Genomic DNA, 25852 nt, shown 5'->3' with positions numbered 1-25852 from the left:
CTAAGAAATATGATTAGTCAACTGAAGATACACAATTTGCAGGTAAGAATATATGTCAGGAGTGTAATGGATGGCATGAGCGAGGAAGATACTGGAATGAAGGATCAAGGTTATCAGGAGGGAGGGGGAACATTCCAGAGCAAGCACTTTTCCATTCACAGTAGGAATGTGGGAAGATAAAGAGGATGAGGACAGCCCCGCTCTAGAGTCTCATGGTGTATATCCACTAGTTGCTTTAGCACAGGTTTAGTCTGGCGAGATTCTGTCTATTAGGAGCAAGCTAATAAAGGAACTATATTGGACTGAACTGCCTCGTCGTTCTTGGGCTGGGCCTGAAAGGAGTGGGATACCTATGACTTTCAAATGTTGCTGTACCACATCTCCTAACATCCTTTATCACTGGTCATGCTAGCTGGAGCTGAGGTAGATGTATTCCAATAATATTTGTTGGGGCAGAAGTTCTGAACTCTGATATATAGTTTTTGAAAAGCAACTACCTCTATGTGTAACAGATAACCACACAAATGTTGCAACCCAAGCCTAGAAATATATGATGAACACAGATGAGGAAGAGTTATTTCATAGATAGAGAGCTAATATATACCTTGCTTCTTCCTGCTTTTATTCTATCACAGAGTATATGGATAGCCGATCCAATGAATCAAATATTCAAGCCTGTCCTTCCTGAATCAAGAATTCAAAACATATTCTACCTCAAATACTTCTTATCCAACTAAGAATTAAGGAACTTTCAGTAGCATCAAATCAACAAACTGAATGGCTGCTCTTTTTAAGGAAGGAAGTTTCTTGGGTATTTTAAATCTTCAGGCTCAAAAATACGCAGTCTGCTATAAGCACACAAATGTTCCCCCTCCCTCCTGATAACCTTGATCCTTCATTCCAGTATCTTCCTTGCTCATGCCATCCATTACACTCCTGACATATATTCTTACCTGCAAATTGTGTATCTTCAGTTGACTAATCATATTTCTTAGGGGAAAAATCAAATGATATTGCTTGTTAATTGATTTGAAAGTATCCTGGAAATTGAGACCACTTCTTCAAATAAAAATATGTTCTCCATAGTTTTATAAAGATTAGCAATTTTAAAACTTGCAACATCTGGGTCACTTGAGGAGAAAACTCTCAGTCTGCGTATAGCAGACTGAACTGGGATAAACCGTGGATCAGTGCAATGTAAGTGCCCACTTTAATGCTATGGCTGGAAACACCAAAATCTAATCTCTACTCAGTTAGTATGTGGCCTTTGGGAGGTCATCTCTCAGCTGAATTTTCATCCTAACTGCAAGATGAGAAGAAGAAGAGAATCATGCCTATCACCTTGAAGTCTTTAGAAGAAACACAGAATGGGAAACATGGGATGAGTAAGTTAAATGTTTTTGGGAGATGGCAAGTAATGTACATGCAACCCACCTTGTCTGACAATTCCATCTGCAATACTTTCACAAGCCCAGCCAAGACTTATTTCTCATATTTCACCAACCAGGAACTATATGCAATCTACACTAGGATATCCATTTAAAAAAAAACAGATATAAGCACCACATATGATGGAAATGGCGAGAATAAGCTTATACAGCATGTAATATTTAGGATAACATTTATTCTATTTTAGCAGTACTACAGTTCTATATCAATTAACAATAATTCAGTAATAGTTTTTAAAACTTATTTCCTTTACTCATAACCTTATACTTTATTATTACCTATATCCTGTGCTCCATATATCATATGCTCCGTAACTTGATTTTATATTCATCCTGCTACAGCTTATACATTTTGATAAAAAATGTTTCATAATTGATGCACATATTTTCAAATGTAATTATGTCCTGTAGCTAGGCCGTGGTTCTCAAGAAACAACAGTCAGATTAGTAAACACTCAAAATATAATGGATTTTACTATTTCATTTTTTAAATGTCATTATATGTCCCAAACTGGTATTCTGTAGTAATCTCCCATCCAAGTATTAACCAGAACAAGTTATGCTTAATTTCCAAGGTCTGCCAGGTCGTGCTTGGCAGCAGTAAAAAAATTTAGATCATCAAGAAGCAACTTGGTGTCTCTATCCATTTTAGACTTCAATACCTATCAGCCAGGTTGGTGAAACTGAAGAGGATTACACAAGTTCTTATTCAAAATATTTGGAGGGTACTAGATAGCCTATTCCCAATATTGATAGAACTTTTCACCTAGGCTATACTTGATGGGAGAAATCAGATTCTAACACAATGTTAAAGAATAGCATACATCCGATTTGTCAATTAAGCCTCTATCTGTCAATCTAAATAATGGGCAGAGACCATCAGAGCCTGGGAAAATGAAACTCTGAAGTATCAGTCAGAAGGAAGAAAATTTCCTTCTCGTCTGGACATTAAAAAGAAGATGAAGAAATTCCATTTTGCCTTTGTTCTTTTTCCTTCTATCATAAGAGGGGCTTGTATCCCTTCAGTCAGGTAAAAAAACCATCTCAACCTGAAGAAAGGTTGGAGAATCAAAAGAAAAAGCCATAAAAATATTGGGGCTAGATCAGGCTTAGGATCCTTTTGTTCTATCTATGTTCAATCTATGGATGGTCTGAGCTATACCTTTGTGTCCTGGGCTTTATTTTCTTCTACCTGCATTCTGTGGGGGTATGGATATGTATTCCTACCAGGAAGAATAACTACTAGTTAAAGCCTGCAGGAGTCATTTTTTCTTTTTCCTTTTCTCCCATTGTCTTCAACTCTGATTTAATTCCTTAACTTTAATCTACATAATAAAATATGTATATGTATATTGTTCTAGATACAAAATTATACTCTTAAGGGGAAATTAGCCTATTCTATGACCTGGCTTTTCTGTTAAGCTACAGAAAAGGAAAAAGCTGAGGTAGGACTTTTTTCCAACTTCTTTCTCCCAATAAACAGCACAGAGACTGCTTTCCTTTGGCATAAAAGGGAAATGGTAGCTTACCAAACTGACCCTTTCCAGGAGTTCAGGAGAGAACAGATTCCAAAGATCTGCCCACAATAAATGTATGAGTTTGATATCCTACATTTCATGTTCTGGCTGGCTCTGATTCCACCAAATTGCAGTTAAGCAAAACAACATAGGATGCTCTCTATCAAATTAGCCTCTCAATTTTTCTTCCTCAGATGCCTTTTTTGTATTTCATTAGCCTTTGGTAAATGCATTTTCTTAAAGATTCTCCATATATGATTTACTAGTATCTCAACTCCACTAACAGGGTACTCCAACCATTTGGAATAATCATGGCACACAACTAACAAATTCCCTAAAAAGCATACTAGGCAAACTCAAAGACCCAGGACCAAAACCAGAGTCATTTACAAAATCAGATGCAAGAACTATAAACATTACTACAGGAGGATAAACAGGCAGAAAGTCAGCAGAACATATCCACAAACACTAACTAGCTGTCAACAGACATGATACAATTTTACTATCACCCTCCACAAAGACAACCTTGGGTATAATTTTAACTGGAAACAGTAGAAATCTTAGAACAAGCCAGATTTTAAAAATGCAATAGAATTCTTAGAGGTATGGCACTCCAACCAAGCAGTGACCACCTGATACATAGTTTTAGCCCTATCTATGGACCTATTAATTCAACAATCATAGGAGAAGAACACCCTCCTAATGAGCGATCCCATCACACAGCTATCAGTGTCACCAATCACATAGCAAGTAACCAGCAGAGAGATAACCTAGTAGGATAATGAAATGTCTGCAACCCAAAATCCAGGCTTAAGGAACTCCAACAATGATACACAAACCCTATATACAAATGATACACAAACCCTAATCAACACACATTTGCTGCCATCACAATAATGTTGCCAATTCCAACATCATCAGTCAGGCAAGCCAAAGACTGGGAAGAATGCTAGACATATAGGGAAACTGAAAAGGTAGGGAAATCCAAGGTCAGGATGCTAAAGGAAAGATGCCCTCGACTGAGAAAGGAAAAATTAAAGGAATTGAGCTGAGGAGAATTAGTGTAAGGAATGAGACCGTAATACTACCGAAGGTATTTGTCATGGCAAGGAAGTGTAACGGCATGCAACCATTTTCGTCTGTGCATTTGTGAATAAAAACATTTAAAATTCTTTAAAGTAATTGAATATTTTCTATTTTCTTATTACCTGGCTATCTAATTACTTTCTATTCCCTAGCACAAATTTCCCTAGCACCAGACATACCCTAGTCATATTTAAAGCTAGACAGATGGAGGAAAGATTGAGGTAATTAAAATGTGACCTGGCAATGCCTAAAGAAACTTTTCAGGCCAATATCATGGTAGGGATAATAAGAAACCGTATTGAAAACAGAATTGCCAATATCATTATGCCCTTATCTATATACTACTAACACTCTTGTATCTGTAACCTTCAACTGGGCAAAATGGTGCATCATAGGGCAACAATGGGCTAACTTACAGAATGCATCCAAACTCTATGATCTGTTATTCCCATGGGACTGAAATTTGTGGCTGCTTCAGCACTGCTGTACTGCTGCGCTGTGGCCAGCCCAGGTCATGTGATTGTCATGGGTATATCCCTGACCTCTCCCCCACCTCCCTCTGTCCCTGCACCCAAATGGCTGGTGGCAAGGCCCGACAGGTGAGCAGCGATTGGCAGCTTTGGAAACGAGGCAGAAATCTGAAATCTCTTAATGGCTGTGGGTGTTGAGGGAAGGATGACGGAGCGACTTGGATGCCTGTTGGCAAAGTAGGGTTGGCTGGGGGACATCAGTAGTCGACGGGTGAGCCCTCTTCCTCCCTCAAGAGAGGGGCCCTTGGGGACATGCCAGAATGGGAAGCAGGGTGCAGTTTTCCTCATGGTCTGCAGCTCCCTTTGTGCCACCTCCCCCCAGCAAAGTGGCAGGCAGTTCCACACGTCAGTTAAGGAGGAGGAGACTTGACTGGGGCTCTCCTTAGGGTTGTGAGGGGATGGCAAATGGCACAAGCCTATATTATATGTGGGAGGGAGGGAGGGAGGGAGATTTCTGACACTCCCTGCCAGCTTCCCACAAGTAAAGTCAGTGGGGAAGCCGGCAGCAAGTTGCTCATACTCCCATTGCTTTTTTGCCCTTGGTTATTCTGTTTCTCTGTTTAGGTAAGGAAATATCTCTGAAAAAATGACCCAACAGGTCAACGGTTGTTCAGTATCAATTAATGGGACAACTGCATCTGGAATACTGTGTGAAGGTCTGGTTGCCACACCTCAAAAAGGAGATAGTAGAACTAAAGAAGGTTCAGAGGAGGGCAACTAAGATGATCAAGGAGCTGGAACAACTTCTCTATGAGGAAAGACTGCAACATTTGGGGCTTTTTAGTCTAGAAAGGAGGTGAATGAGAGGGGATATGACTGAGATGTACAAAATTATGCATGGTGTAGATAAAATGGATAAGGAGAAGTGGTTTTTTCTTTCCCAAAATACTAGAACCAGAGATCACCCATTGAAATTGAATTTTGGAAGAATCAGGACAGACAAAAGGAAGTATTTTTTCCACAACATGTAATTAAACTTTGGCATTTGTTACCACAAGATGTGATGTTGGTTACCAGCTTGGCTGGCTTCAAAAAAGAGTTGGACCAATTCATGGAAGACATGGGGATCAATTACAGTTAGCCTTGATGGCAGTGTGACTACCTCTGAAGGCCATCTCCTGGAAGACCAGTAGGCTTCCTTGTACAGTTGTCTTGCAACTGTGAGAACAGACTGCTGGACTAGATGGGCCAAGGGTCCAATTCAACAGAGTACTGCTTATGTTCTTGTGTTCTTATTAGGAGTTTTGTTTGTCACAGAGCTTGAGGCTGATTTGGGCTGAGAGGAAGTGACTGGCCCAAGGTCACCCATTTGGCTTTCATGCCTAAGGAAGGACTAGAACTCCCTACTTCTATTCCAACACTTTAACTACTACACCATGCTGGCTTTCTTTTATAAAAGACTGAACTACAGGGCTATTTTAGATTCTACCTGGTTTGAGGAGGAGAGGTATGCTGCAACGCTACTTTTCAGGATGATCAAAACTTATACTACTGTGAAGAATCAGATCTGCAGAGATGCACTGGCATTTCTTCTGGCAAATGTTTACTGTGGAAACTGAACAAGCACACAAAATTAGTGCTTTACCCAGAATGACTTCTATATGCATAGGCTTTCAACTGCCAGCCAAGAGTGCATATTTCTAGCTTTACTAATGCATTTTTTCAGGTCTTTTCTATGTCAGTATTTTCTTTAATAAGATTTTTGTCTTTGAATCCAAAGCACGGCACAGCCCTATTTAATTTAGGACACTTGAATACCTGTGAAGCATCATCACTGTCTACATTTATATTAAAATAGAATGTTAGGCATTCACATGAATTAAATCAAAATATTTCTCAGAAACAAGGCCACATCAATAATATCTTTCAGTGTGTGGTTTCATAAAGTATGTTACGCATGCCAGCATGTTTTCTTCCAATTCCTATTTTAAATCTGTTTACAGATTTTGAAAGGCTGAGTAGGCTGTATTACTACTATTACTGTATCAAATCAGCTACTATTCCATTCATAAAAATATTTATTTTATATTCTTCCTTCTTTTTTCCATAGCTTTACTAAGATGCAGGAAAAATTATTGTAGCTATAAGCAATGTTACACAAAGCACAGAAAAGGAGTAAAAATAGTCAATAAAAAAAATTAAAGGCATGAGATGAGCAAAAAAGAAAAATAGAGACAAACCTAATTTACATCAATATTATTCACTATAGCTTTGCATACCTTTCTATACCCATAAACTATCCTCCCCTTCTACCATGTCGATATGCCACTTCATTCTTCTGTTCTTTAAACTTCTTGCTTCTGTTTTGGAATATTTCATCAACTCCATCCAACTATCCCCTTCCTCTCAGCCAATTCACTCTTAATACACTCACCTTTTCAAAAGAAGGACCTGCAGAAAATGACATAATTCCTGCCTTAATTTTTTTTTTTAAAATATTCTACTATAGCAATATCTACATTAACAAGTTAAAGATTTAGTGGTACTTAAATTCTGAATTTAATGGACTTCCGGGTAGAAACATGGCAGACTAGCATGTGTCTGCAAAATAACAGGAATGACACAGAGGCAAAGACCGACAGCCAGGTGATATGCCCAAGCTAAAGGAGTTTCTCCAGAAAAGTAGAAGCCATGAGATTGCCCACATGAGCTCCAGGGAGGCAGCTCCTCGCAAGGAAGCCAGTAGGGTCCAGAGGGACCCTGCAAGCGATCTGTGAGTAGAGTGCTGGGAGCTATGGGAGAAGACACCATCTTATAGCCTCATGCACAGCCTGTTTAAAGGACGTTGGGTCTGCCCAATACACTTTCTAAAGCACATTTAAATGGAGCAAATTTAAACTGTAAAGAGACCTTCAGAGCAGCAGAGCACCTAGAGCCACCTGGGTGAGCGTACCTTTGATTTGGGAAAGGTTTAAGTAAAAAGAAAGGAACCAGTTACAAAGATTTAAAAAGAATTGAATGCAAAAAGCTTATCAGGATTTTGGCAAAAGAAAGTTAAAAAACTGACTAAAGAGACAGTTAAATTTGGAATATTGCCTCATTTAAAGTATTTTTTTAATTAAATAAACAGATAACATATATCTCCGCAGGAAAGAAGAATGTTTAAATGCGTTAAGGAAGCTGATTGGCAGACTGTGTTAAACAAAGAGATAAGTAGAAAAAGAATGGAAACATGAAGTTCTGAGAAGATCATGTGATTACAGAAGCACGGAGTGCTGAAAGGGACTAAAGTGTTATGGACATGGGGGAAAAGGCCTTTCGTTTATTTTTATACTCCTTTTTTATGGATTCTTGAAATAAAGAAAAGTGGTCATTATAAGAGAGTGAAAATTTAGTAATTTAGTAATTAATTTAGTAAGCTATGGTTAAATAAAATATGTGTATGAATATAGCCCTTAGGGTTTGCAGCCCCAAGTCTTAATTCCCAAGAATAGTGTAGAATTGCAAGCATTCTATGTAGACATGAGCTGCAAAACGCATTCTTTGGATAACCAAAAACACTTGTATTATGTTAAAGGAAACTATTTTCTAATCATGAAATTGTATGAAGTAAGTAACGCTAAACCTACTGTGGATGCTGAAATAGTAACATACCCATTCTTTATTCAAGCTACTCATAGAGTTATATGAAAAAGTATTCACCCGTTTCAGGTATTGTGATTTTTTGCATATCTTTGCCATTGAACATCATCATGTGAACCTACTAATAGATAAAAAGGAATATGGGTAAATGAATATTATCAAAGTTTCATGTTTGTTTCATTTACTTCATGCAATGTGCCAGTGTGAAAGAATAATTCCCCACCTTCAGTTCAATCAATTTAATTAAAGGGACAACAAGAACCACTTGTGAGTATTTTAGTGAGTACTAATTATTTCTTTTAAACAGCCCTACCTTATATAAATCTCACAAACTTCAGTACCCCTTATCACAGAAAAATTCTCACCACACAGATTCCAGAGGCATATCATGCCCTACTCAAAAGAAATTTCTGAAAACCTCTAGAAAAAAAATAATCTTTGAAGCCTATCAGTCTGCAAAGGATTACAAAATTATTTATAAAGCTTTGGGGTTCCATCAATCCGCACTCAGAGACACAGTTTTGAAACAAGAGAAGATTTGGGACAACAGTGAATGTTTCCCAGAGTGCCCATCCTATCAAAATCACTCCAAAAGGACAGCATAAATTCATCCAGAGATTTGCAGATCTCTCTTGCATTGGCTAAAGTTAGTGTACATGATATCACAATCAGATATCAAGCATGGATGCGGTACAGTTTGCTGCTTCTTAATGTGTAATTCAAAAAGCATGAATTCTGTTTTGTATCAGAAAATTCTACAAGAAAATATCATGCCATCTGTTTGGTAGCTGAAGCACAGGTAGGCCATGCAGTAAAAAAATGATTTCAAAATACAAACAATTTATAAGAAATCAATGAAGAAGAACCAAGGCAATGTTTTTGAATGGCCATATCTAAACCTTACAGAAACACTGTGGTGAGACTTAAAACATGCAGTTCACCTGAAAAAACCAACATCAAATGTTACTGAGCTGAAGCAATTAGCTAACAGAGGAATGGACCAAAATTCCTACACACAATGTCAGAGCCATATTTCCAAATACCAGAAGTGCTTGATTACAATTACTGTAACTAAAAAATGGTAAAACCAGTTATTGAATCTAAGGGACAAATAATTTTTCTTATTGACACATAATATATTGGATGCCTTTCTAAAATGAAATAAATGAAACAAGTTCTAAACATTTAGTGTTATTTGTTTACTCAGATTTCCATTGTATTATCTCTGCTCATCCAACAAGATATGACAGGGTTGGCATATTCTGGGTCCCATCGATTAAGCAGTGCCATCTTATAGGACCCAAGAGGCACACCTTTTCTGTTGCTGTGCCTGCTTTATGGAATAGCACTCCCTGGCAATTCAGATGGCCCTGACCCTACCAGCTTTTAGAAAGGCCTTGAAAACCCAGTTCTTCTCCCAGACACTGGGCCATGATATTGTGTCAGTCTGTCTTTAATGCTTTGGATGTGAGTTGCCTCTGGCATGATGTGTTTTAATGATTTCTATTGTATTTTTAATGTGTTTTAACCCTCTGCAGCCATACAAATCAAAATAAAGAAATTATTAGTAGGACCCACATGAAGGTCTCACACCATTCAATAACAAAGATATGCGTAAGTTCAGAAAATGCAAAAGACGCAATTAGTTTTTCACTACACTATATAGCTATGTCAAAGAAAGCAATGTCAATCAGGACTCAACTTTAACCTTATATGAAAAGACTGGTTGAGAGAAAAGAAAAGGTAAAAAAGAAAGTAAAAAAAAATAGTTTCGGGAAAGTTAACTGAAAAATTGTTGCTTCTATTGAAAGTTGTCAGAAAAAATACTGGTCACAGGTCACTAGTAAAAATATTTAAAGATCTTGATTGAATTTATAACTGAATATGAATAATTTCTTCTAAAATTATCCAGATAAAATAAATTTACAGCAGCATTCAGTTGCTGGCTGCATCTTAATTATAACACCATATCCATTTTAACCATTACTTTGCAAGCTTTTTTGCTTTACTTCTGCATATTTATATTTCAATTCAATTTATACAAAGGAGTAACCTAATGTAGAACAACATTATCCATTTATATTTTAAAGTCATGCAGTCTCTGCACAACTGTAAACTCATGATGAAAACCAGAAAAGGCAGAAGAGGCAGATGACACTTAAAATTACCTCCATGTTTATGAAGTTCCTTCCCATAACAAAACACTTACAAAATTAGTGATACAAAAGATGATCTATTATTGTATACTGCAGTATGAAATGTTACTCTAAGAGCATTTCCACACTGCCCCAGCTCTCCAATTGTTTAAAAGCAGTTTGAAAATGAATGTAGTCATATCTACTTCTGCTGATTCAAATACACTGAAAAATTAGAAACAAAAACCATGGCTCCATCTATACTTCTGTAGATCTTACAACAAAAATTCTGTCACACACACACACAGAGTCCACACAAAAAGGAAAGGAAACAACAACAAAAAACCCAAGAAGACTGGTATCATACAGGCTTGTACTCTGACAAAAATCTGTCACTTCACATGTTTACTGATCCTGGGCTACAGATATATCAGGTCGCTATTCCCTTTACCAAACTTCCAAGAGCAGATGAAGCTCAGAAGGAGAAGCAAGAGTTCCTTCCAATAGGGAAATAATCCATTCCCACGGACTGCACAGTTCCAACATTTCCAGGTAAAAAAAAAAAGCCTCAGAGCAGTTACTTCTGTACCACAGTTGACCCAGAAAGTAAAGGCAAAGGACTGCAGATCCAATCCTGGAGTCATGCAAATACCTCATGTGTAAATACCCTAAGGTTGTTCTAGACACATATGCACATCTGAGAGGGGAACATATACTATGTTTTAGTGGTGTACCCCAATAATACAAATTCCAGTTCATACACACTGTTTTGCAAATAGTATACATTTCTAAACAGAAACAAGGTTATTCAAAAAAGCCCTATGCAAATGTTTGCTAGATGTACACAAGGGTAAGAGACTGGTGCACACACAAGCTCTGCCTAACATTCCCATTATATGTAGCTGTTACAATTGTACATTTGAAACAGCTACACATAATGTACATTTATATTACATAAATGTACATTTAGCTACATTTATATTTCCTGTATTACATAAATGTACATTTAGCACAAAGAACAGGAAAAAAGACTATAAATGCACTATAAGCTATCAGTAATCTACATCTGTAGGTTAAGTTAGTGAGGGCGGTGACACGGGAAGTGAGAGCTGCACCTGCCAGCAATGTAGAAAAGGCTGTCTGGAACGGGATTGGACCAGTAACGGCAGCAGCAGACATTTCTGAACAGAGGTCACCAAAGGGCCTATTAGCATATTAAAAACAATGCCCCCAATTACATAATTCCATGCCTGAGGGAGGGGAAAGACCTTATTTGGTCAGAAGGAAGTCAACACTTATATAACTAAAGCTGCAGAACGCTTGTGGAAGGAGGTAACCAATAGGTGGCAGGCTGACGAGGTATAAAAGGTTTGCACGTGCGAATGGGGGTTCCCTCTCTTGAAAAAGGGACCCCGCTTTGTTTGTTACCAAAGAAACCAGTCATACAGACCTTTCTCGTGCCCGGAGTCTTATTGGCAATGTCTTTGGGGATATCACCACTATTGTGGCCAACATTAGCACATGAGTATCTTTGCTCCCCAGGACATTAGTGGTGGGACCTGCATGTGTGATGATGTCCCCAATCCCCTTACGTGCATATACCTGCATATGCTCATATCTTTATTGTGTTCTAGGTTTTCCTGGGTGCAACTAATTTCAGCAACATGAATGGCTTTTGCTTTTATATATTTTACTAACTTTTTAATAAATCAGTTTGCAGTTGTTTCATAGCAAGAAAGAATACATATTTGAAGAATAAATGAACACATATCAATTGATACACTATTTCTCACAAATATGCTGGCAGTATCAAAATACTCAAGTTGCCAATTTTTTGAATCCATATTCTTGCAAAACACCAGCCTTTAAAACTAAACTAGTTAAAACTAAATCCAAATCAAGTGTATTGAGATAATTAAAATGTTTTAAGTCCACCTTTTGCTATAAAACTTCCCAGTTGGCCATTAAAACTGGCGCCAGAAAGAACCACACAATTATTTTATACAATTGTTCTCATTTCTCAGACATAAATCAGTACAAATAATTACCACATAAGCTGTAATTTTTCACACAATCGTACAGATTCCACAGCAATTGTCCATATTCCTAACCTAGTGACATTCAGAATGTTATATATGCTTGTGCTGTCTATCTAAGTAATGTTAGAACAAAGAAAACTATTTAGCATACATTGTTTCTATCATTTATATATGGTAGCATATAAATGACAGAAATAAATATATAGGCTAATAACAAACATAAGAAATTGACCAGACTACCCTGAAAAATAAGTTTGTCTTAAAAATAACCTTGTAACCTTTTTCCATTTCATTAATAAACAAGGATTCCATGGCAGATAATTCATTATAGAATAGATTTATCAAAACTAGATTTAATGAAAACTATTTAATAAACAGATTTATCAAACCTCCACATCATCTCAGATCAGTACTGTAAAACTTGCATTGTATGGCAAAACAAAAAATGTTTATTTCTAGGGGAGTCAGAAGTATTTAATCAATTCCAAGTGAAAATGCAAAGACAACTACTCTTCTGAAATAGTGTAATACAGGCAGTATTTAGTAAACAACATAATATTTTGTATTTACAATGACACAGTCAACTGAACGGTTTTTAAAGCATAATCCTAATATACAAAATATGTTGAGGTGAAACTGGATAGGGTTCCATAGAAATAGATAGAACTCAACTAAATTATTTGTTAGGCAGATTACTGAAAGGAAAAATAATTACATGAAAATTCAGAAAAAGGTAATAATTATATTAAAGTATGACCCAAAGAAGCAAAACATTACTTTTTTCTAGGAATAACTTAAAACAATACATTTCTCAAAATGACTAGCATTCAACTTTCGGAGCAATTATTGTTTGAAAGTAAAAAAAAAAAAAAAAACCAAGATGGACTTCCAGTGGGGGATTAATGGAGGCTTGACCGATTCCTTTGTCTGACACCATAGTCATTGGGGCTAGGGCAGGATCCCTATAGCCCAAAAGCTTCTCCAGATGTAAAGGAGAATCCATGAAATCAACCCAGATGCTCTCCGAACAGCTGCTTCCTGCGAGACCCCGAAGCAGAAGACTTTGTGATCAACTTGCAGTGAGTGGCTGGGAGACGGGGCTTTTCCATCCTGTTCAAGGCTGTGGCATAGCTGAAATTTAGGACACTAAAACCGACCTCCCCATTTCTAAAATGCATTTTAATTAATTATTAATTAAACCAATTTATATAGCCTCCCATCTCACCACGGGCGACTGGTTTATTGCTCTTTTAGATGAAGAGGGGCTTTTTTCAGCAACAGATAAGGGTATCTTCTTGGCATTTTTCATATTTTCAATGCTTATTTTAAAAAATCTGATTTGGACTTTGGGATTACATATTGAGCAAAGAGTTGAAGGGCTGAATTATTGATTGTTTTTATGAAACTATTTTTTGGGGGGATTTTAAAAAGTTAATTTTGTTGAATCTGTACTTGTGAGATCAGAGCTTGAGACTGCTGTTTAAACATTTTTGTGGGAAAGCTGCTTTTTTTTTTATTTTGCTGCGATGCTGACTGGTGGAGCTTTGTAAACAAAAGTATTCTGAGACCTTGCTTTTTACCCACTTTTTTTTTTCTGTGTGTGCTGTTTGTTATGGCTGGAATTCAGCAAAGGGAATTTAGAGAGACACTTACACATTTACTGGAAGATTTCACTACTAGAATTCTACAAGTGATAGAAATTAAATTTGAAGCCTTTGAGAAAAAATTAGACAGATTTGATAGTGATATCGATTTGCAAACAAAATTGGATATTGAAAATAAGAATATTGGTGATGTTATACAGTGTGAAGTAAGGGAACCTTCAGAACATGAAACTGGAATAAGAGATCTGGATTTGGATGGAGGGCTGGATGATTTAGTTTATCTTGAGCCTGGAGATAATGACTTCTTTATAAAGCCCAAATTCACAACAGATTTTTTTTTTTTGACAATATCCAGATCATAAAGCAGAAGAGTATTCTGGAGTTTTTGTGGCTTTTTGGATGTGCAGGAAGGACATATTAAACCTTTGAAGATGTCTTTGATAGTAAAAAAGTGACAAGAAATTACTACTTGAGATTTAATTTGAAGAAAAGACTAAATGTCAAGCTCCCTGAAAAGAAGAAAAAGAAGTTTAAAGTGGACTTATGGGACCAAGGTTAAAACATACAAGTTATGATTTTGGATTGGTAATACTGAAATTTATTTTTAGACTGGGATTGTATGATAATGTTTATGGATTTTACTGTTACAGAAAATAAAAAGACTCAGGTGTTCAATAATGATAGATTAACTGATACTTCAAATGTTGGTAAGAACCTTGGGATAGCATGCCTGTATTAATTTCTTTAACTTTGTTTCTATTTAGAAATTACTCTTGGGATTTTTGCTTGTAACTGAAAGAAATGAAATTTTGACTTTGAGATTTGATATTTAGAACTGTTTTTGCTATAGAAATATTGTGTTTTATTGATATTACTAGAGTAAGAAGTTAATGCATTATTTTACTTATAACTGTACCAAAGTCAGAAGTTGTTCTTTTCTTATTTTCTGCCTCTTTCCCATTTTTTCTTTTGTTCCTCACACTTCTTTATCTATTTCTTTCTTTGCTACTTTTCTTTTGATGTTTTTGTGTATTTTATTCTTGTTTGAAAATTAATAAAATTCTTATAAAAAAAGCAAAGGTAAGAAAATATATTTTGCATATAGCAAAAACAATGACGAAAATTTTATTGTTGATTTAAAAGACACAAAACGGCATGCAAGCTTCTGAATCCAGAATTATTCATTGGACTCAAGATAAGGGATGACTTTGGCTATTTTGAAACCAAAGAATTGACGTTTTGTTAACCTTAAGACGAAATATAAATGCAACTAAGCATTTTTCTTTTCTTCTACCCCCCCACACACATCTTTCCCCCTGATCTATGTTTATCTGGTCTGATACATGGTTCTTGAAAACTCCAGAAGTTTTTACAGTACTATGTGACTTTTGAACTAGTCAAACATGCCATTACAGGTAATCTACAAGTTACGGCAGCAAGTGGGATCAGAATTTTCATCGCTAAGCAATGCAATTGTAAAGTTTGATGTCATGTGACTGTATCACTTAGTGACGGCAATCCTGACACTCCCCGTTGCCATTGTTAACCAAATCCCACCAGTTGTTAGGCAAAGACCCACCCGAATCCAAGCCATTCCTGGCTTGGTCCCTCTCAGCCCCAAGCTTCAGTTCTTCCAAGGTAAGGGACTGCTTCCCTTTCAACTCCCCCCAACTGTTTATGCCCCCCATCTCTGCCCTTTTGGCCACCCTGCACCCTGCCTTGTGAGGCAGCAAGCAGCCCCAGAACCTTGTGACTCTGGGGCTACTTGCCTGCTGCAGTTCAGGGGCTTCTTGCCATGCCGCAGCTCTGGAGCTGCAAGAAGCCCCTGAGCTACAGTGCAGCATGAAGCCACAGCCACCACAGCCCAGTCCAGCACTGCAGCATGAAGCCGCAGCCACCACCTGAACCCCAAGGTGCCCCAGCCTGGCCCAGCAGAGTGGCACAAAGCCGCAGCCACCCCAGCCAAGCACCACAGTGTGAAGCCCCAGCTCAGTCCACCTGCCCTCACTGCCCTGCACTCTGAGGCCCATGCTGCCCTGTGCTCCACTGCCCCAGCTGACCTATGCCATCTACTTGCTCCCGCTGATGAGGTGTGCCCAACCCAGCACTTTGCAAGGCAGCTGTTGGCCGCACGAGGCCTTCTTCCCCAGGTCTCGCAAGGAAACTGGCACATGCAGCAAGCAGCTGCCTCGTGAAGGGCCAAGCCAGGCACACCTCATCAACAGCAGGAACAAGACGATGAAGGTCAGCTACGGTGGCGGACAGCAGGGCAACAGGGGCCTCAGAGTGCAGGGGGCCAAAAGGGCAGAGATGGGGTGAGATGGGGGAGTGGGGTAAGTTGAAGTGCCCCTGCGGTCATAAGTGCAGATGGGCTACCAAGCACCCAAATTTTGATCATGTGACTGCAGGGGTGCTGCAACGGCCATAACTTTGGGGACTTGGCATAAGTACAATTTGTTCAGCACCACCATAACTTTGAATGGTCGCTGAGTGAATGTTCATAACTCGAGGACTACCTGCATTATTTAATGAAACATTTCTAGTTACCGCTATCTTAGGTCTCTCTGATTCAATCCCCACCATAATTTAAGTCCTTTTTTTCTTTTTTATTTAATTTAGTCTAGAACAAATGTCCCTAACAACCTGCTTAACAAGAATTATGGGAAATGTAGTTCCATTATACATAGAGGCAACAGACTGGAGAAGACTGCTCCAGGTGCAGTTCATGGCCGCTTCACATTAGCAATCCAGTAACTTATTTAACAAATGTATTTCAATGTTTTATGCAGCACTGGCAGAATAGGCTTTGGCATCTAGGCACCCAACTACTGTATGTCTACTATATAGTAATATGATGTAATGGTATGTGGGAATGACCTTGATAGACTGGGCTAAGAGACGCTGCCAATGGAACAGTCAGATAAGAGACAGCGTAGCCCCCAGCTGGATAGTGGGTGGGGCAAGAGGCTCAGAAGAGACCCTCCCTAGTTTCTTGGGCTGTAAAGGAGACAGGGAGAGAAATGTACTTTCATACTTGCAAAATTCTGTCAATGTAGCTTTACAATAAAATAGAATTAGCTCATCTGGTTGTATTTTCTACCTGGTTTGCCCTGCAATGCCAACATATATATGCTTCTAAAATATACGCAGATAAATACATAGAATAGATATATATATATAGAACATCTGTTGTGGCAGGTTTGCTTAAACATCTCTTATTTCCACAATACAGGTAATCCTCATTTAATGACCACAATTGGGGCCAGCAACTCCATCACTAAGTGTCGCAGTCATTAAATGAAACATCCCATGGCCATGCCAGACTTATGTCAGTTCCATTGTGGTTGTTAAGCAAATCACCCACAGTCGTTAAGCACAACATCATGTGGCTGCAACTTGCGACTTACTGGCTGCCCCATTGTCTTTGCTTGTCAGAAGCCAACTGTGAAGCTCAAAAATGGCAATCATGTGACTGTGGGATGCTGCAACAGTTATAAATGCACATTGGTTGCAAAGCACCCGAACTGTGATCACATGACCATGGGGATGCTGCAACAGTCATAAGTTCAAATGGTCGCTAAACAGGGCAGTTGTTAACCAAAGACTACCTATAGTATATAAAGAAGAGAAGCCAGGAAGCTATTCAGGAAGTAAAACATCATAATTTAGGTTCAAACTATAAAAGTCTTCTAGCTCTATGTTCATTCAAATGAGCTATTGTTTTCTTTTAATGTGATAGAAATAAACAGTGACAGCCAATTAACTACAAGAAAATACAAAAAACATTTTAGTTAAGAGCAATATCTACAGCTTAATATTCTTCTATGTACCCATGCAGTTTAAGCAGGAAACTACATATACATAATACAAAGACAGTTAAACCTGTACATTCCAAAAGAAAGAAACTTTTGCAGTGGAAAAGTGTAAGGTTGAAACTAGCTTTCTCTTATTTCCAAAGCAAGTAGATGCAGTTTAGTGTGTAAGAATTGATCTGGATGCTAGATATAAATTAAAAGCAGGCAGGAGATAGATTTTTTCAAAATTGAGTTGTATCATGTAATAATTTAAATTCATCAAAATTCTCTATTTAATATTCATATTGCCCTGTCCTAAAGCAGCTATAATTAGTTTCAAATTTACAACTGTAAATCATTAGCATGTATGATTACAAGTAGCATAGCTTAGCAATAACTTGACATTTGAAATACATACTTTTGAGGAGGCTAAATAATTAATTCAATTATTTGATATCTGCCATATAAACAAATTAGCATCATTAAGGCAAGATGAGCCTTTTATTAGAAAAATATAGTTGACAGAAATTCAAGATGTTTGTATGAGTCACAGCAGACATTTGTACTAGTTGTAACCAGGCACAAAGATTATTTCATAACTAATATTTACTCCATGTCATGTAAGCAGTGGGTATTACTGACATTAAGAAAAAGAGCAAGCAGACAAAAATGATTCAAAATTGTTATTAGCAATATACTGAATTTATGTTCAACTATTTAAAGAAGCAAAAAAGCAGCTTGAGGATAGCTAAATTCCTGGATGAGAAAAATGTTAAGGTGGGCTATAAACAGAATAAAGAAACTGCAAAGAATTGGAATGAATTAGTAGCATTTGTCTTCATGGCAGAAAATGTAGGAAAGATCCCCAGGCTTGCACTGACATTTTCAGTGTATCTAAACAAACTAGTCTCAACAAGAAATTGTGTTCTAACTAGGCCTTATTAACAGAGTAAAATCATCATCATCATCATCATCATCATCATTATCATCATCAGTTCAGTTAGTATCCATCTAGATGTTCTTAAAGAACTAAAATGTGAAATTGCAGGTTTTCTAACAAGTATATGTCCCAGAGTCTAGCTTCTGTATCTGAAGGCAATAAAATGACCTCCCCTCTCTTGCAGAGCTAAATAACCCTTGTTTAATAGGGAACTAACAGTGATGAAGCAGAAAGGATGTTAGAACCTGAACACAAATTGAAGAAATTGTGAGATATATCAGACCGAACAGAGATTAAAGCGATGAATTGCCATTCCATGGCTGTAGAAGCCATGGAGAATGTCACAGAGGCCTAGAATAAGTTTCATTTATTTTCCACATTGCATGATGCCTCTTCTACTTGGATGCCAGACATAGGGAAACCAAGCAGTCTAGTTAAGCAGCTTGTATAATTTTTCATTAATGAAGATATATAGTTCAGCCTCAGTCTGGATTCCAGTATTGGGGTAGGTATGATGATGTAACTTTGATAATGAATTATCTTGTTACTTGAGATTTTGTTCAACTTGCACATCTTGAGAAACAAACAGATGTAAGAACAGTTGCTTATCACTTGATCCTTGCCCTTCCTGTCTAATCAAACTGGGTAAGAGAAGACCAGCCACATTAATGCCTCTCTGAGGAACAGGTATGTCCTCTCCAGCTTAAGGGAGACAGTTATAGGACTATTCTTAAAAGTCCTTGCTTGACCACAAACAGCTAGGAAGTTATGGGGCAGTTTTAAACATGCAATGTCTAGGTAAGAAACAAAGATGATGTTCTCACAATCTCAGATGCATATAAAAGATATTTATCATCTGGAACCATTTCAATAGGGCTTTTGATTTGGATACAGAACTGGGACAGATCTGGTCATCATGAACGTACTAGAAACATGTTGGGAGAATACAACTACTAGATTTCTTTCATTTCATGATGGCTATTTATACCAGTCTTTCTCAAACATTCTGCAATCATGTACCACTGAACAAATGCTCAGAAAATACAGAGCCTATCCAATTAAATGGACAGTTTCTACATGTAAGAGTATGGAAGTTCATATTTTTAGCAAACATAACAGCCATCCAGAGTCTGTTGGGAGTGGGGTCATCTATAAAAACTGTATATAAATAAACAAATTATTATAATTTCATTTATGCATGTCTTCACATCTCCATTTTAAAGACATTTTTAAACTAAAGTTTACTCCAAAAAATTAATCTAAAATTATTTATTTACCATTATTTTATATACTCCATACAATAACAACTCTTGGCACAAACTGCAGATCTAGAACATACATGTAGACTCACAATTAGTAACTGTGCTCAAAATCTGTTTGTTACTGTGATCATTCTGAATTTTAGTATACATGTTGCTACTCAAATTTTCATTTGTATACTTCAATAAACCAGTTTTCAGCCACTAATCCATTTTTATAAATCAGTTGAATAGCCGTGAATGCAGAAAAGGAGGGCCTGAAGCAGCCAGTAGGTGACTGGTGGTGAACATGGGAAGCCTGTGGTGATTCACTAGTGGTCTGTAGACTTCACTGCAAAAATCTCTGAACTATACCTTCAACCATGGTATTCTCCTCAAATACCTGACAGGACTGATCTTTTTGTTTTGCAGTAGTTTAATCTTTCCTGTGATGGTGTGTTCATACTAGAAGGCATGTGTTAAAGACCTAGGCCATTGATCTATGGTACCCCTAAGGAATTTATTATGTCTTTATGTTGTTTAATATCTACAATAATTCATCAGGGGATATCACCTAGAGCTTTAGAATGAGATCCCATTAGTATATTTTCAACTCACAACTCTACTGCTCCTTGTTAACTGATTCCCTTGATTATTGCACGAACTGGGTAATGCAATGGGTGATAATTTTAGGCAATCATACTTCTTATAGAACTACAACTCAATTACTTTATACTTTATGCTTCAACTCTGAGCTACATATATTATCTTCTATTGCAATTACTTTATACTTTCCTTCCCCAGCCTTAACCCTTTCCTAGCAACTGTAATATACACACTGCTTTGTTCCCACAACAAACCAAGCCTCTAGCAAAGTCACATTAAAATCCCATTCAGAACATGTACAGCAGGGGTCGGCAACCTTTTTCTATATAGGGGGCAGAGGCCATGCTGCCACCATTTGCCTCTCCTTGTCCACCTCACAGCTTGCTCTGTCACCAAGGTCAGAGGGGGACTGGTAAAGCCATTGCCAAAATAGCTGCTCAAGGAAGTGGTGAGCACTGTCTCCTTATCTTTCACAGGGTGGGTGAATATATATATTTTTTGGGATCTCAGGCTGGATGATTTTTGGTGGCAGGCCACATCCGGCCTGCAGGCTATAAGTTGCTGACCCCTCATGTAGAAGAATTTAGTTCTGACCTTGAGGTGAAATGATTGCTCAGCCTTGGGAAGGTAGAAAGTGTAAGAGAAAGATTCAGAATAGCTCTGCCTTGACTTTGTTGTCCTTAAAAGAGGGCAGTGAGCAGTTTGGAGAGGCTTTTAAGATTCTGTTAATATTCTTTACAACAATACTGTAAAGAAGTGTTCTTGGAATCCCCCCAGTGTCTATTTCTTCACCTGACCTATCTCAAAGGGATGACAGAGCACAAAATACCCAGACCATCCACAAACAAGTTTCTTTTGGTAAAACCAAAAAGAAATTGCAAAAGTTCCATACAGGGATGACTGGATATTAAAATAACTAATGCAACTCTCAATATGCAAAGATAAAATGCTACACATTGAGATAAAAAATTCTGAAATTCAAATAACTAGTAGAAATTGACTTAGAAACACAGTTTAGAGATGTAGTAAATAACACGACAGAAACAATGTAACAGTTGGGGAGAACAGCTTTTATGTTAGAAATCATTAGGAATTGGATTAAATATAAAATAGCCAATATAATGTTATTACGCAAATGTATCATGTGTCATCATATAAATACTTGTTCTTGGCACTGTAGTTCAAAAAAACTTTATTAGAGCTAGAAAAGATGCAAAAACTGACAACTGAAACTATCAGGGAGTTAAAGCAAATATTCTATGAAAAAAAGGAAAAACAAATGGGAACATCATGGAAGTGTAGGCAGCTACATTAGGTATGGAAAAAGTGATCAGTGAAAAGTCTTCTCCCTTCCTAAGATAATGGAATTAAAGGGTGATTATACTATCCAACTGAAGCTGAGCAGTCACATATCTTATAAAAATAAAGTATATATTCACACAGCACATAATTAAATTCTGGATTTAATTTCTACAAATGTGATATTGCAATTTAAATGGAGACTAGATAGGTCAATGAGGACAAGGCAATCAAAAGCTACTGGTCATGATACCTATATGCTACTTTCAAACACAGGAGCACTATACCATTAAATATGTTGAACAAACAATTACACTGCATAAAAAAAAGACTAAGGTATACTGGTTGAAAGAAAATTAAAATTATTAGTTTCACAAAATTTTATGCATTGTTTTTAAACTAAAAATATGCACTCAATTTCATTATCACTATGCACAATTGTGCATATACTATTTTAACCCCCAAAATAATAATCACACGCCATCTTACTTCAAGATTAACCTGTACCACTGTATTTTGTCACATCAAAGACTTATAAAAACAAGAAAAGCAAAATGGTTAATTTTACAAGCTATTATTAAATCATAATGTAAAAATCTAATTTTTGTATACATCTCAGATGAAACAGAAGCAGAAACTGAATATTTTACATTCAGCATAAAACATACAAAACTAAACAAAGAATTTTGCTTGCTGCCCTACAGACACAGAGTCATACTATACTTTGTGTATTCAACACAGGTTCTTATTTTAGATATTTTAAGTTTCTTCTAATTACACAAGAAGCATATAATACATTAAAAGGTTTGCTATCTATATAGAAAATGTGAACAATACAAAACAAAGAAATCAGAGGTTATCTTATAATACAGAACAAGTTTATAGCACAGAATAATGCTCATGTAAAAGCTGCTCAGTGAAAACACTATTTAGTATCTGTTTCAGGTCATTATATCATTTTTATTCTGAAAAAAATGTTTATACAGACTGTAATAGTTTGTTTGGCTTAATTTAATTTTAGTGAAGTACTGTATCCTACAGAGCAAGAAGAAATGTTAAGACAAAATTACACAGCTAACAACACAGATAATCCACGATAAAGGGTTGTCCTAAAACTTAAGAAGACTGATTTTGCCTGAAGTTTAAAACCAACACATCAAAATACATCCCATTAACAATATGATAACTCATTCTCCAACTGACCATGAAATGAAGAATCACTGACTGTTCCTCTAATATTTTTATTTCTGCTATTGCAGATATGCAAATTTTATATGAAGAGACAGTGAATCCCTATAATAACTGAATAAGTAACCTAAGTAACAGCTATTAATAATGTCCAATCACTAATTGCCCCCAAGGGTAACATTAACTTTTAGTAAACTCTGGTGTTCTGAAAACCTCACTTTCATAACTTATGCAAACAACTAGATTCGCTTAGAAATCACCAGATTATGAAAGCCACAGGGAAGGCTGAAACAGAAGGTTAATCACAAGTTATTACTTCATAGATAAAAAAAAAAAAATCAGCTCAACAACACAAGAAATCAGAAGTAAAGCTATGAGCCATGTAATATTAATCTATTTTACTGAAAAGAGCTCCAGGTTCTACACCACAGATGCAGCATGCAAGAACCTGTTTGCTCAAGCATGAAGTACAGTTACAACTGTTCCCTTCTCCCTTCTCCCTAGCACTGAGAATACACAGAAAAGAAACTTTAAAAAAATGCATTAACCCCCAAAAGTAATTGTTCTTCCCTTATAAACTCTGGATAATGAAAGAAAAATCTAACTGCATTTATTCAGAAAACATAGCTGTAGCATCTCAAACATTAACTACTTGTTTACAGCAGAAAGCTTTCATGGGCAAATATTTCTGATTAACTATTCTGCCAAAAGCCAGTATTCCACACAGGATAATTAATCCACTAAAGGGGAAAAAAAGGCAGCCACTCTGAAACCACCAGGTTGATTATCACATCTAACATTGTATAACCTTAATGGAACAAACCACATAAAAAGCTACTAAGGTCCTTTGCTACCACAAGCCTAGCAACCACTCTTCATTTAAAGCAGGTCTTGTAAGTGGAAACATTCAGTAATGACACTAGCACTGAAGCGGAAGATAGATACTGGAGTAAACAGGAAGGGCCAGGTCTGTTCAGGGAAAGGATTTAGCAGATGTATGAGGAGGGGTGACAGTGGCAGGGTCAGACTTGCCTTAATAGAAAACAATAGATGGGAGAGAGCTGTAAAGAGGACAAGGAATATAGATGAGGCAGGCAACCAAGAAAAATTGGGGAGGAGTGTTGCTGGAACTGAGGAAGAAGGGTTGCACAGGTAGGGTGATGAACACCCTAAAGGGTAAAAGATAGGACAGAAAGATATGGTAGCTTAGTCTCCAGAGAGATACAGAATTTACAAAAGCTGCATCCTTCAATAAAGAGGTAAGAGAAGCAGTGAAAACAGAAGGAGTGATGAGGAGAAAACGTTACCCTGTTAGAAAATAGCAAGGGGGGGGGACGCTGGGTGGTTCTCAGGGTGGATAGGAGGAGTACTCTGGGCGGAGAAGAGAGAACTAGCAGCGATCAAAGGAAAAAAGAGAGAGAGAACGAGGGAAGGGCTAGAAAGCATGAACATTAATACCGGGAAAGACCCACGATGGCGGGGGGGGGTAGCTTTAGAAGAGAAGCAGGTGTGCTGGGTGGAGCCGAGGGCGGTGACTTCGGGGCCGGCTCCCACCCCTTTCACAGAGAAGGAAAAGGGGTAGGAGAAAGAAAGAATCGCCCCCCCCCCGCTCGACGACCATTCGCTCGGACGCACTGACCTGGTCGCACGGTCTTGAGGCGCACCGGCTCCCTGAAGTGGCGGATGACGGCTAGGGTGTCGCGGTGAGTGAGGCCGCTCACCGGAGTGCCGTTTACCTCCAGCAGTACATCCCCGGGGGCAGGGGGCTTCCCTGAAAGCAAAACGGAGCCAGCTCCGCCGCCGGACTCGGCCACCGTCAGCAGGCGGGCCCCGAGGTAAGGGAACTCTCCGCGTTCGGCGCCGCCCCGCAGGAGGTCGGGGTCTGGGCCGGAGCCGCCCCCCCAGGACACGGAGCACTCCTGCACCTTGCTGAGCCAGTGGCGCTTCCTCCGCAGCGTCTTAGACATGAGGCCACACCATGGGCGCCCCTCCGCGCGCGCGCCACCCTGTTCCGCCGCCGCCGAGCTCGCCTTACGGACCGTTGGCCGATCGGCCAACCAGACGTCCGCGCGCGCGCCCTCCCACCTTCTTCTACCACCACCGGCCGCGACTGCCTCCCAACTGGCGCCCTCAACGCGGCGATAAGGACACGCCCCCTGCCTCCATTGGCAACACCTCTTTTCCCCCTGGCGTTGTGTTAAGCCCCGCCCGACAATTCAAGGGCGGGACTAAATGGAGTGACGTCCGAAAAAAGGAACTTGGGGACGGGGTTACACTTGTGTAGAACTTTTGAGCAAGCGAGGCACAAAACAGTAAAATAAGTGGCCCTTTGAATGCGGGTTATACCTCCACCCAAAACAGTTTTATGCGACATGCATCCTGTCGATGACGGGGCCACTTCCATGCCCTTGACGCTGCAACTGTCCGCCTCCTTCCGCGCGCCGTAGGTTTAATCCCCTTCGCCCGGAGAGCGAGAGAGCGGGCCGCAGAGAGGCACTGGCTGTTCTTTGTGGCTGCCTTTAGTGCCACGTGTTTGCGCGCGCGCTCTCTCAGAGCAGCGGAAATTGTACCCGCGGAGGGAATGGAGGTAAGGGGAGAGACCACTTTCGCTGCCCCAGAGCGCGGCACCAAGCCGTGCGGCGCGTCCTCTGCAGTGCCCGGGGAGAGCGGGCGAGCCAATGGAGGCTGCAGTGGCTACTTGTCATTCGCGTTCGCCCGCGCGCTCCTCTGAAGAGCAGCCCTTCCCCTTGGCAGTCCGTCCTCTCTGGACCGCAGCTTGGGCCCCGTTTCCATCAGACGAACGAACCGAAGCGGCGGCTGCCTGTACGTTCTTTTTCCTCCTTCGG

At 38.6% G+C, this 25852-nt stretch overlaps 1 protein-coding gene across 2 annotated transcripts in view; it reads right to left on the bottom strand.

The window, feature by feature from the left end:
- MAGI3 (membrane associated guanylate kinase, WW and PDZ domain containing 3) overlaps positions 1-25119 on the bottom strand; it is a 140322-nt gene extending 115203 nt beyond the window's left edge. For both annotated transcript variants that reach the window (XM_088154398.1, XM_088154399.1), the window contains exon 1: positions 24646-25119. In XM_088154398.1, the coding sequence (XP_088010524.1) occupies positions 24646-24973 (328 nt within the window). In that variant the 5' untranslated portion in view covers positions 24974-25119. The remainder of the gene's footprint in view (positions 1-24645) is intronic.
- Positions 25120-25852: the final 733 nt, after the last annotated feature.

Source organism: Python bivittatus, unplaced genomic scaffold (genome assembly GCF_059951505.1).
Source record: "Python bivittatus isolate LINGU-HERP-01145 unplaced genomic scaffold, Pbiv_v1 ctg000700_np1212, whole genome shotgun sequence".
NCBI classification, from domain to species: Eukaryota; Metazoa; Chordata; class Lepidosauria; order Squamata; family Pythonidae; genus Python; species Python bivittatus.
Note: the sequence above shows the minus strand (reverse complement) of the source record. Positions and strands in the feature narration are given on the sequence as shown.